The sequence below is a fragment of the Colletotrichum costaricense genome, assembly GCF_030867565.1.
Source record: "Colletotrichum costaricense strain IMI 309622 chromosome Unknown Scaffold_7.1, whole genome shotgun sequence".
Taxonomy (NCBI): domain Eukaryota; kingdom Fungi; phylum Ascomycota; class Sordariomycetes; order Glomerellales; family Glomerellaceae; genus Colletotrichum; species Colletotrichum costaricense.
The window spans coordinates 2,133,546-2,145,938 of NW_026848236.1; the positions used below are offsets into that span (position 1 = coordinate 2,133,546).

The 12,393-nt window shown below is 54.7% G+C and overlaps 4 protein-coding genes across 4 annotated transcripts; 2 read left to right on the forward strand and 2 right to left on the reverse strand.

Annotated features, from left to right (window-relative positions):
• Positions 1-316: 316 nt before the first annotated feature.
• Positions 317-1,877, reverse strand: CCOS01_07872 (uncharacterized protein; the record flags this gene model as incomplete). Its single annotated transcript, XM_060456035.1, has 5 exons — positions 317-499; positions 652-682; positions 909-1,335; positions 1,413-1,703; positions 1,835-1,877. The coding sequence occupies 5 exons, from the start codon at positions 1,875-1,877 to the stop codon at positions 317-319; spliced, it is 975 nt and encodes a 324-aa protein (XP_060313927.1).
• Positions 1,878-2,481: 604 nt separating this feature from the next.
• On the forward strand, positions 2,482-4,852 carry CCOS01_07873 (transient receptor potential ion channel; the record flags this gene model as incomplete). The annotated part of the gene is made up of 3 exons (XM_060456036.1): positions 2,482-2,800; positions 2,861-4,438; positions 4,491-4,852. 3 exons carry the CDS (start codon positions 2,482-2,484, stop codon positions 4,850-4,852), a joined length of 2,259 nt encoding a protein of 752 aa, XP_060313928.1.
• Positions 4,853-6,187: 1,335 nt separating this feature from the next.
• CCOS01_07874 (protein phosphatase methylesterase 1) lies at positions 6,188-7,599 on the forward strand (the record flags this gene model as incomplete). Its single annotated transcript, XM_060456037.1, has 3 exons — positions 6,188-6,414; positions 6,528-7,360; positions 7,433-7,599. The coding sequence occupies 3 exons, from the start codon at positions 6,188-6,190 to the stop codon at positions 7,597-7,599; spliced, it is 1,227 nt and encodes a 408-aa protein (XP_060313929.1).
• Positions 7,600-9,962: 2,363 nt separating this feature from the next.
• CCOS01_07875 (cytochrome P450) lies at positions 9,963-11,742 on the reverse strand (the record flags this gene model as incomplete). The annotated part of the gene is made up of 2 exons (XM_060456038.1): positions 9,963-11,391; positions 11,468-11,742. The coding sequence occupies 2 exons, from the start codon at positions 11,740-11,742 to the stop codon at positions 9,963-9,965; spliced, it is 1,704 nt and encodes a 567-aa protein (XP_060313930.1).
• Positions 11,743-12,393: the final 651 nt, after the last annotated feature.

Sequence of the window (12,393 nt, forward strand, 5' to 3'; positions counted from 1 at the left end):
TGGATGGATCGAATCCGTATGACGGTTTATACGGAAGGCTTACCGTGCCTTACTGCCGTTTAATGCTCCCTAGGATAGAATGTACGTATCTGTGTCTACTCCGTATACCTACTTTATGTAAGCTGAACGCAGATTGGAAGCTGGGTATCAATCACCTTCCTTGCTGCCCGCAGCGGCCCTGTCCAACGGTAATTTGATCGCAGGCGGGAAGGTCAGGCAGGTCCCATCTCTGCGTGATTGCTTGTGGAAAGTGAAGTGTCTTATGTAAGGCGGTACCTGAGCGACCCAGCCGATTGAGCCCTTCAAATAAGTACCTTTACTCTGATGCTTGAGGCTTGACAAAGGTCACTTGTCGGTACGTATCGTCGTCGCTCACTTCCAGGCAAATTGTTCCTTGCTCCAATCCCGGACCCTCAATCTCTTGTTTCCTCACACCAACAAGGACTTCGACCACGACGGGCCAGTCTAGACTGTTCGACCACACGACACCGCGGCTGGCCTAGACAGATGCCAGCGGGGGGCTCAGATGGGGTGTGCAGGTGCTGCCTTAGTTTGACTTTTTTTCCTCCCGTCTGATTTTGCTCGCAGCTGCAACTTGCAAGACCTTGCGCCGCCGTCTGTTTTCACTTTGCATCAATGCCCGGTACGTACTGCACTATTGACAGAAGACTTTCGTAAAAAACTAATGCGCATTCGCAGCCTTTCCACCACAGTAAGCTGATGTTTACCATCTACCGGTCGTCGTATTCACTACCCGCCCCCTCTTCCTCGCAGTAGCCGCCCGCCACCGCCGCTAATACGCCTCGCGCCGTCGAACGGCCAAGAGAGATAGAGTCGGCGACAAGCAAGCCGCACCATGGCATGCTAATGCCAGTGCCGCCGCCAGTCTGGCGCCATGGTATCCTCACACTACTTTCCCCCAGACCACGCTGAGGAAGTCAGGAACGGGAGGAGATGATGGGCTGGTTTGGCGGCGCTGGGCTCCAGAGAGGACCCAACAAGGGACCCAGTTCGTCAGCGCCGCTGCGTGGGTCGACCCAATCCTTGGGCTATTACTGGACATTAGAATCGGCGCAAGGGCAGAGACGCTCTTGAGCAGGGTTGACGGCCTTCCGGCTGGTTGACGTTCCTTTGCACTCTGGAGCTTTTGGAGGTGCCTGGATGGGGCAAGGATCATGTCAGGGACGAGGTTCCAATCGAACCTGCGCCCGGTGGAGGTGACCAGGATGTTGAACACGACCTCCCACAGATGGTTCCTCTCCCCGTCTTGTCTTGTCCCAGTGGAAGGAGGGAGGAGGAGGAGACGGATCAGAGACGGTGCTAGCAGCTGTGGTTCTGTGGACGAAATCCGTCAAGCAGCAAAGCAAGAGGGAAAGCGCGAGTGGCTCGGAGACCGTCCAGATTGTTCGTACCGTTGTTCGTCTGCGTCTGGTGTGCGTGCGTTACCCCCATCCACACCAATCCGCACGCCATCCCAGGGTCCATGTCCCTCTTTGCATGGGGGGCCCGTGGAGGAGAACAGACGACGCTGAGGTCGCTTCCAGGCTTGGGGCCCCATCTCCCGCCAACCATCGATCGCCAATCGCTTCCCCTTCTCGCTCGTTCGTGTCGTTCCTTTTCCTCCTCTGTCTCTCTCTGCGTCTTGTCTCTGCTCCCTCCCTCCCTCCTCCCACTCCACCACCACCTCCTGACCGGCGTGCATTCTCAGCATCGTCACCTTTCGCTCGTTTCATATACCCGCCCGTGGACTTTAGCCTCTTTTTTCAGCCACTGTCTCTCTCTTCGCCTATCTGGCTGTTGAAGAAACTCTCTCTCACTCCAACACACTGCTCACTCTCTCGATCTATCATAACCTCCGACGCCCACTTCACCACCATAGGTTTACAACCTGCTTCCGCTGATCCATCTCTTTCGGCGTACCAGAAGCCTCATACGGGCTCATCCCATCGACACCCTTCGGGCTCTGCAGAGGGACCTCGCGGCCAGCCCATATTCCTCTTCTTTCCAGGTTGATCCTCGGCCTCTTTTATTTCATCTCTCTCGTGTCATTCTGTAGAAAGCTGTGCTTGCTTCTTGTTAGCCTCTTACCATTTCACAATCCTTCGACTTCACTAGTACAATCCGGTTACTTGTTTCCTTTGGTCCACGACTCTCGCAATATACCCTCCCGACGCGACGACGACTCCTCGAATAGTATCACTCAATTCACCAAAGAAAACTCACAACTCGGTCCCCGACGAACACGGAACCCCCCCTATCTCTCACCACCAAACTCGTTATCAAAGCGTATCAATCTGTTATAGCAGGGAAAGGGACGACATCAATCGCTGGGAGTACAGGAGAAAGAAGCACAAAGAGGCTCAAAAAGTATAGACTTTGGATATACCCACCATCACACGGCTTTGGGAAACTTTTTCGATTCCCGACAGAACGACGAACAACGAATTTTCAACCACAACTTTGTTTTTACAACACAACAAAATGACGCGAACCGCGCCCAACTGGGGCCCGAAGCGTCTTTTGGCCTTGGCCACCGCATTTGCCTCTGGCACCCTCGCCGACTCCATCCTCAAGACAAGCAGCTTCACGACTTGCGGCAACGATACCGCGATTTCCGTCCAGAAGATTGACATTCAGTACAACAACGACAACAAGACCGTCACCTTCGATGTAGCAGGAACGAGCTCCAAGGTTCAGAACGTCACAGCCATCTTGGATGTCAGCGCCTATGGCACTGCCATCTACTCCAACACCTTCAACCCATGCGAAGCAGGAACCTTTGTCGAGCAGCTCTGCCCTGGTATGTGCTAGCTGTCGATGAGTTGACGTTTCGATTACGGAAAATGCTAACAAATCTCAGTCCCCGCCGGCAGCTTCTCTGCTCGTGGCACTCAAAAGATTCCTGATGAGTATGCCAGCATGGTCCCGGATATCGCCTTCGCAGTCCCCGATATCGCCGCTCAGGCTAAGCTTCAGCTCAAGACCCTCGATACCAACGAAGAGGTCGCCTGCATCACGTCCCAGGTCACCAACGGTAAGACCGCCAGCGTCGCTGCCGTCTCTTACATTGCCGCCGGTGTTGCTGGTCTCGCTCTTGTCGCCACTGGTGTGTCTGCAGTCAGCTCTGCTTTCGCTGGAGGCAGTGCCGCCCTCAGTGGCAGCGGCACTGGAGGTGCTGGTACCATCAGCCCCAGTTTCACAGAGGTTTTCGGATGGTTCCAGGGTATGGCCATGAACGGCATGCTTTCTGTCAGCTACCCTCCCGTCTACAGCAGCTTCGTCAAGAACTTTGGCTTCTCTTGCGGCATCATTCCCTGGACCGACATGCAGGTCGCTATTGACAACTTCCGTGGTGCGACCGGCGGTGATTTGAGCAAGGACAGCGTTGAGATCCTCAAGAACAGCACTCTCATTCTCGCCGACGGCTCCACCGTCGACGGTGGCAGCGCCCTATTCAAGACCAAGCGTGCCGTCGAGACATTCCAAGCCCTCGTCCTCAGAGAGATTGAGACCAGCGTCAACGGTACCACCAGCGGTGACTCTGACGACCCGGTCACTACTATCAAGCAGAAGGTTCAGGGTATTACTGCCTTTGTCAACACTCTCAGTGTCCCCAAGTCCAACACCTTCATGACCGTTCTCCTCATCGTCGCCATCGTCATTGCCGCCATCATTGTCGGAATTCTCCTCGTCAAGGTCATTCTCGAGTTCTGGGCCCTTTTCGGTAACTTCCCTAAGGGTCTTGCCGGATTCCGTGAGCACTACTGGGGATCTATTGCCCGTGCCATCACCTCGCTCATTATGTTGCTGTATGGTATCTGGGTTTTGTACTGCATCTTCCAGTTTACCAACGGTGATTCATGGGCTGCCAAGGTTCTTGCCGGTGTCAGTTTGGGTATCTTTACTGGCATTCTCGCCTTCTTCTCCTACAAGATTTGGAGCACTGCTCGCAAGCTGAAGCAGGCCGAGGGCGATGTCAGCGGTCTCTACGATGACAAGAACAACTGGATGAAGTACAGCCTCTTCTACGAGTCCTACAAGAAGGACTACTGGTGGATCTTCGTCCCCGTCATTGTCTACCTGTTCGCCAAGGGTTGCATTCTTGCTGCTGGCGATGGCCACGGCATGGCACAGACCTCTGCCCAGCTTGTCGTTGAGGGTCTCATGCTATGCCTTTTGCTGTGGAGCCGTCCCTTTGAGCGCAAGTCGGGCAACGTCATCAACATCACCATCCAGGTCGTCCGCGTCCTCTCGGTTGCCTGCATCCTCGTCTTTGTCGAGGAGTTTGGCATTGCGCAGACCACCCAGACCGTCACTGGCGTTGTCTTGATTGCCGTCCAGTCCGCTCTGACCGGTGTGCTCGCTCTTCTGATCATGTGGAACGCGATCAACGCCTGCTGCAAGGAGAACCCCCACCGCAAGCGCAGAAAGGAGATGGGTAAGTCTGCTTCCGCGCTTTTTGAATACCACGTTACTGACCCCCTTTACAGAGAAGATGCAGCGCGACATGGACACCCTCACTCCTCTGGACGCCCGCAACTCCCTCCTCATGGACCGCAAGGATCCCGAGGCCGGTACCACCTTCTCCATGTCGAGCGTCCCCGAGAAGAAGGACCACCGCCCGGAGTCTCCCGACCACTACATGGGCGCAGCGGGCAATGCTCCCTACCGCCCTCTGGCGCCAAGCACGCCTTATGGCAACGCCCACCACGACCAGAGCCGCGAGAACCTCGTCCTCGGCGCGGCACCCATCGCCGACCGGGCGCCAACACTGCCCAACGTGGGCGGCGACTTCAACCACAACCCCCACGGCGGCTATGGTGGTGGCGGGTACCGGGGTGTGTATCACTGAAAGAAAAGCTGAAAGAATCGGGAGACGGCTTGACTGGCGTGTGTACCTGTTGGAATGACAATGAACATAGAAGTGTGGAATGTATGACATATGGATCTCTCTTAGCTGTTCACAGAGATTCCAGAAAGGAAGCCACTTATATCCTATTTACTTTTTCCTTTCCTTATTTCTTATTTTATATTTTCAAAAAAACTTATTTCCTTGGGTCTGCTCATCATTTGTCCGTCTCTCTCATTATTCCTCTCAAAGATATCTACGGATATACACAACAACGTTTTACACCCTCTGCAAACACCAATGGTTATGATATCGACGGCTGCCTCTCTGTGTTTCTCGTTTCTTTTTGCCTTTTTGTCGTAAAGGAGAAGAGGAAAAAGGAATTGGAGGGACCCTTGTATGCAGTCGTTATCAGCAACTTACACAACCAAGCAGGCCCGGTATCCCCTGTGGGGATATACATGTTTTATGACCGCAAGGTAATCTTCTTCTTTGGGGTTCGAAAGGCGGAGGGTTTGCATAGCGGAGGAAAGGGCCTCGGATAAGTATATACCTACAAATGGAACGGAAATTAATAGTCTTAAGTGTGTGATTATTGAGTGATGAGTGATGAGTGAAGTTGAAGGGAAGAGGCTGACGATGTAGACGATATCAGACCATTGGCTCTGGGAGTGTGTGTATTGTGATAAGTTCAGGTACAGCGGTCTTCCCAGAGGAGTAAGAAACTCAAGGCAGCTCAACAAAGAAAATGTTCAGGAAACCTCGCTCGCCTTTGTCTTGTCGCTAAGGAAGGAACACATGGCAGGGACGGGCCACTCTTTCTTTCAGCGTTTTTGGGGCACAGTTGCCTCCGTTAGACCGGCGTGTGCGAGAGATTGCATCTAGGCACTGTAAACCATGCACGAAACACTATTGAGGCACAGTGCGAGCAGAAAGGGCTGCCCCTCATCACCCCACTGAACGTCATCCCCACGACGGCAACTCAAACTTCCAAAGTTGGTCTCCCAGCATGCCACTTGGCTCAAAGTTGGCGGTTCCAGCCTTGCTCTGCATTCGTTTCTTCCGCCCCTTTTTACGGGCCTCGTCTTGCGGCCATCTCAGTTACACGGCTCTGATCGTCTCTGATCTCTCCCCTCATCAAACTTTCCTGCATCTGCAACCATCGGCTTGGCATCCCGGCTGGTCGGCAACGCCTGCAGCACACACACACACAAACGGAAGCCACGCCGGAAGTTGCTCTTGCCTCACTATAGAAGGCATAGGGAAGAGGAAAAGGGGAAGCAACACCATCCACCTGTTTTGGCAGAAGCTGTCGGCAGATCCCAAGGCCAGCCCAACATGAGTGAGTTGCAAAGAGCTTGGGCCAAGAGGAAACTCGACCCCATGCATCCTCTACCGGAGCCCCTCAACGACCTCGACGAGGAACCCGAGACCGATCAGCTCCCCGAGTTGCCGGAGCACATGGACGACGGAGACTCCTCCTCGGCCTCGTCCGCCTCCTCCGCTTCTTCTACCGGCACAATCATCCCATCTCCGAGTCAGAACCTCTTTGCTCGACCGCAAGGGTAACGTACTTTCCTCTTGCCCTCTGCTGTTCTTCCCCTCCCGCCATTGCCACGAGGCCCGAGGAAGGAAAACAAGTTTGCGCTCACACTAAGACGCTGATATCCGCTTCTAGTGTGTCGAGGGGCCGCACGCTGGAGCAAATCCCGTGGACAACCTACTTTGAGAGAGAATTGTTCCTGAAGCCCAAGGTCGGAGACGATGACTCTGCCACCGTGACGTACCACGCCTACCTCAATTCCCCTGTCGGGAAGGGACCCCTCTTCGTCATGCACCACGGCGCCGGCTCTTCTGGCCTCTCATTTGCGGCCCTCTCGTCCGAGATTAGGAAACGCCTCCCCTCGGCCGGCATTCTTTCTCCGGATGCTCGCGGCCATGGCTCGACAGTCATCACGGACGGCACCGAGCTCGACCTCAAGCTCGACGTCCTGACGGAGGACCTGTTCAGCGTCATCCAGCTGACAAAAGCCCAGATGTCTTGGCCTGAACTTCCTCCCGTCATTCTCATCGGACACTCGCTGGGCGGCGCCGTCGTCACGGATCTAGCCAAGTCGGGGAAGCTGGGCAACGCCCTGCTCGGCTACGGCGTTCTGGATGTCGTGGAGGGCTCGGCAATGGACGCTCTGCAGAGCATGCTCACATATCTCTCAACGCGGCCCACCGGCTTCGCCAGTTTGCAGTCCGGTATAGACTGGCATATCCGCTCGCGCACCGTCCGCAACTCGGTGTCGGCGCGGACGTCGGTGCCAGCGCTCTTGGTGTACGACGACTCCACCGACCCGACGAGGCCGTGGCGGTGGCGAACGGATCTGGCGGCGACGCAACCGTTCTGGGAAGGCTGGTTCGTCGGCTTGAGCAAGAAGTTCCTCGAGGCGAGGGGTGGAAAACTGCTTTTGCTGGCGGGTACGGACAGATTAGACACGGAGTTGACGATCGGTCAGATGCAGGGTACGTTAACGTTGCTCTCTTTTCCCCGTACCATTCTAGCTAGATAAGAGCTGACTGACACCCTGGCAATAGGCAAGTACGCATTACAAGTATTCCCGGAAGCCGGACACTTCATCCAAGAGGATCTACCAGAGAAGACGGCGCTGGCAGTCGTTGACTTTTACAGGCGGAACGACAGAAGTGCCTTGGTGTTGCCGCCCAAGGTTGGCGACTTACTGAAGCAAGGCAAGAGAGTCTAGGGGTACTGTGCGAATATCATTCCATAGCAAAAGCATACAGCCGCCCTTTTCTTTTCTCGTACATTCATAGTTATACCCCCAGCTTTCGTGAGCTTGGTCAAGCAGATGAAAGGCAATCTATGCGATGGATCTACCACTGAGTCTAGCAAATGTTCCAGTACATCTCATTACTGTGGGACCCTGAACCTCTCCCAGCTTTCTGTTATACCAAACATCGACTTTAATAAGTCTAAGCCTAGCGTCTTCAAGTCGTAGAGGACATCTGCGGTACACTGCCAGTAAGTACAACCGCATGAACTTTATTTGAACTCAACAATAGCTTCAATAGGAAGCAGTCATTTCTCCGAGCATGGTAAGATACGCGCAAGGCGCAGTTCCACAGGAAGTTTAGGGTTTTTAACCAAATAAATATGTCTGACCTCAACCTCTAGTTGCTGCCCTTTGACCGTCTCTGGCCCTCATTGAGACCCTTTCTTTCGTTACTGGCCTGTGTTCTGTTTCTGTTCCTCCTTACGTAAAGTGCCCCAGCTGGGCAAGGCGGTTTACTTTCATATCGCACAATCTCAGACAGCAAGGTCAACTCTCCCATAGCTGGCCAACTGGGCATCCATTGGATACATTCCATTCTGTGGTGAGATCCTCTTCTCCGTACCCTGTAAGTGACCCTCCTGAGTGCTCTTTTCCCATTTTTGGTAGCACCTCGGTAGTAATTGCTGTTTGAAAGTCCAAAGCCTCTATCTTCCTCCGTTCTAAAGCGCGTATATCATTGTGGTTGAGAAAAGAGCCTTTTGTCGGTTTGATTGCGTCTTGAACATATGCGTTTCTCTCTAAGCCGAAAGCCCGAGAGGTGCATACGTTCGTTGGGCGACTTGCTGCCTGTAGAATGCTGCTTTCTAAACTCCTAATACGTGTGAGTAGCTCTTGGCCCTTGCCGTCGGGTCGTTTGAGTGCACCATCGCCTCTATCAATTCTCGCACATGTTGCGGGAGCCTAGTGAATATCTCGTCGCGCGAAAAGCGGCTGGCGTGGTTGTCGCATATTTTCTTACTCAGATAACAACTCGAATCAGAGACCGCTTCTTCGCCCTGCTGACTGGTGTTCCAGATTGGGTATGTATCATGTATAGAATGTACGGGGGAGAAGCTCCCAGTGCCATGTTATACCTCCCATGCAAGGTGTTGTGGGATTCCGGGAGTCATGAGGGCGTAAAGCTTGTACCAAACGCAAAGAAGCGGCGATAGTAGGCTACTATGTGTTTGCCGAAGGACTCTCTCCCAATCGTGAACCGGCTTGAGGAAAACATTCCTGACCCTGGGACCCCCAACCGGATCTATTTAAAGGTGGGAATCAAGCGCTTTGTAATTGCGATAGAGCGATCGCGCTCAAGGCAAGCTGGTAAGAGATTTCGGAAGAAGGTGCGGATAGAGGAGGTAAAAGTCTGGCTATGGCAGTTACAAGAAGATAATGATATACATACAACAAGATCTTCTTCCTTCGTTCTCGTCAGCCAAGTCCAGGAACGTTCAGAACGTAATTGCGACTGGGAAGTAAAAAGAGTTCACCCCCCCGGTGCTGAACTGGGGGCTACATCTCTTGGTGCTCATGCTGGGAAGTTTCTAGGTGCTCATGCCGGGACTCGAACTCGAATTCGGAGCCTGTCGTCGAGTAAGTTGTAGGCGTAATCGCTAGTCGACCGTGAACCACTCCACCACCCAGCCAGTTTGACCTGACCCGTCGAGCCAGACGGGCGCCTGCTGGCTGGTGACGGGAATGGTGTTGAGGGGGGGTATATAGCCTTCTCTCGCCGGTAATGTGTGGGAAGGTGAGGAAGGTACGGGCCGGTCGTGCCTGCCTGAATGACCAAAAGCATTTCAGGTTTGTTTACCTTGGTCTAGATGCGTCACCTACCTATCGTACCCGGCATAGAACTCAGCGATGTAGATTGCTTGCTGCGAAAGGGGATAAAGGGTTGAGAATTACCATGGTTTTCAAGATGTTAATAAGCTGTTTACGGGAGGACTTGGTCTCTTTCTGGGCGGACTCTCTTCCCTTGATTTAAAACCCCAATTGATAACCTCTCATGTTCAAAACGAATATGTGTTATTGTTTCCAACGCCATGTTCTTCTATCCTTTCCCAAGCACCAAATGCTATCCAGAACACTCTGCTGGGACAGACCTCGCTCGTCTGCGCGCTCAGCGTGCCCCCTTTTCCCATTATATACGTCATTTTGTGTTCTTCACACATACCAGGAACCCAGCCCAGTTCGGTCCAGCCAGCCAGCCAGTCATGCTCACATCATTAATTACAACACAAAGCACATCCTACACTCTCCACACACCCCTACACACGCGCACAAGCACCTCACCAACCATCGACGACCTTGACGTACACGTGCAAGCCCTTTGACGGACGCGCCGTGACGCCGCCCTTGATAGTCATATTCTTCTCGTCGTACTCCTCCTTGTTCTTGAGGCTGAACTCGAACCGCCCGATCCACGAGGCGAGGATACACGCAAACTCGGCCTTTGCGAACCCCTGCCCGATACAGCTCCGCGGCCCGTGAAGGAACGTCATGAAGGCGTAGTTGCTCATCGCGCCACCGCTGTTGGCCGTCTTCTTGGTCTCCGCGGCGTCGCCGTCGCGCGAGGGGAGCCACCTGTCCGGGTTGAAGCGGCCCGCGTCGGCGCCCCAGAGCGAGGTGTCCTTGTTTGTGGCCCACGGGCAGAGCATGATGCGCGTGCCCTTGGGCACCTTGTTGCCGTCGATGACGGTGTCGACGGCGGCTTCGCGGAGGGTCATGGGCACCGGGGAGTAGTAGCGCAGGACCTCGTTGCAGACGGCGTTGAGGTAGGGCATGTGGTCGATGTCGAGGGCCGTGATGTCGCCGGGCGTGCCCGGCGTCGGGAGGCGCTCGCGGATCTCGAGGCGGAGGCGGGATTGGACCTCTGGGTTGAGGCAGAGGCAGTAGATGGCCCACATCATGGCCGAGGCTGTCGTCTCGTGGCCCGCAGCGAGGAACGTCATCATCTGGTCGACGAGGTTGTCCTCGGTGAAGCAGCCGGACTCGAGCGCTACCGACAGGATGTCAATGTCGGTGAGCTGCTTGCGCTCCAGCTTCTCCTTCTTCTCGCGGATGAGCTCGCGGCAGGTGGCGCGGATGGTGTTGGCTGCCTTTGCGATGTCGCCGTTGCGCTGCAGGGGAAGGTGGTGGACGAGGTTACCCGGGAGGAGCAGGCCAAGGACCGCGAGGACCTGGGCCTGACGGCTCGGCTTGAAGACGTGCTGGTAGGTCTGGTTCAGGGGGTTCGCCGGGTCGCGGATGGCGCCAAAGTCGCGGCCCATACCGGCCATGCCGATGATGTCTAGCGTGGTGCGCGACGCCCAGTTGCCAATCTCCAGGACGGCGGTGTTGGGGCCCAGGGCGGCCTTCTCCGGGTCGGTGAGCCCTTCGGTTGCGCTCTTCGCGGCCTCGGCGTGGACGGCATCGGTGATGGCCTGGACGCCCTCGCATGCCTTGCTCCAGAAGAGCGGGTACAGGTCCTTTACGTGACGGAAGGCAAAGGCTGGCATGAGGTTCTTGCGCTGGACCTTGTGGTCGTCGCCCTCGGCCAGCAACACGCCGATGCCGAGGATGCGGCCAATGGACGAGCGGACGGCGCCGGGCTTCTTGAAGTCGTAGTTGTGGGTGACGAGCACCTCGGCGAGGGCCTTGGGCGACGTGATTAGGAGGCGCTCCTGGTTGAACAAGCCGCGGTAGCGAATGATGCCTTCGTGAGGGATGGTGTTGATCCTGTGTGGCGCACACGTTTAGTCTCTTTCACGTCACATGTCAAGACAGCTTTCTCTCTCTCCGGTGTTATACTCACCATTCAATCATGGGCACGCCAGTCGGCTCACGCATGATCCTCGGGTACTGTCCCATCAACCAGTGATCACCTTTGGGCCCCGGAAGCGAGCGCAGAGAAGAGAAGTACTGGGGGAACAAGAAGACGACAAAGATGCCCCAAGACAGCATCTGGAAGGCAAATGCGCCCACAAAGGCGACTAGAAGGTGACATCTCGAGAATACTGGTTGTCGCAGGGCCAATAGTACGGCGATTGCAGCCGAGCTGACGGACACTCCGCGCCAAGGGACGCTCATTGCTGCGGTTGTTCTTCGAGTCTCTTTTCCTTTTGAGGAGCGTTGTCTGCGTAGCTAGTTCTCTTTGATGACGACGACGACTCCAACGTCTAGGTTGCGACAAAAAGGCGAGCTGTCCGAGTTTCGAATTGAGCAAAGCGAGATCTATCAAAGACTGCGTCTAGAACTCTCGTAAAAAGACCTCAATGTCGAAAAGCGCGCAGTAGACGGTTTCGTTGGTGCTATGTCTTGTTGACCTGGGAGGTTTGCGTAAGTCGCCAGCACTTTTCCCAATGACACGCAAATGAAGAAGCCAGACTGGGCGTTTAAACTCCCGGGTAAGGGTAAGGTTATGTAAGGTAAATGGTAAAATAGACAGAAAGGAACAACAACGGATCAAAGCTGTTTCTTGAAGTTTAAGCTCTCAATTAGAAGGGAAAAGAGGTGGTGGTGGCGTGTGGTAGGTAGAAGAGGGCAGACAAGGCGAGGCAGATCCCGCGTGGAATGAGGGCCGGGTCGATCTGTTTCATGCGTACGGGGTTGCAGACATGGAACCAAAGCATCGCCAGCACATGCACACCCAGGCAAGCCGCAAAATAGAGAGAAACACACACAGGAAAGAGAGGATCCACGCACGTACCGCGTTTTCTATGGGAAGTCCCTTATTTGCTG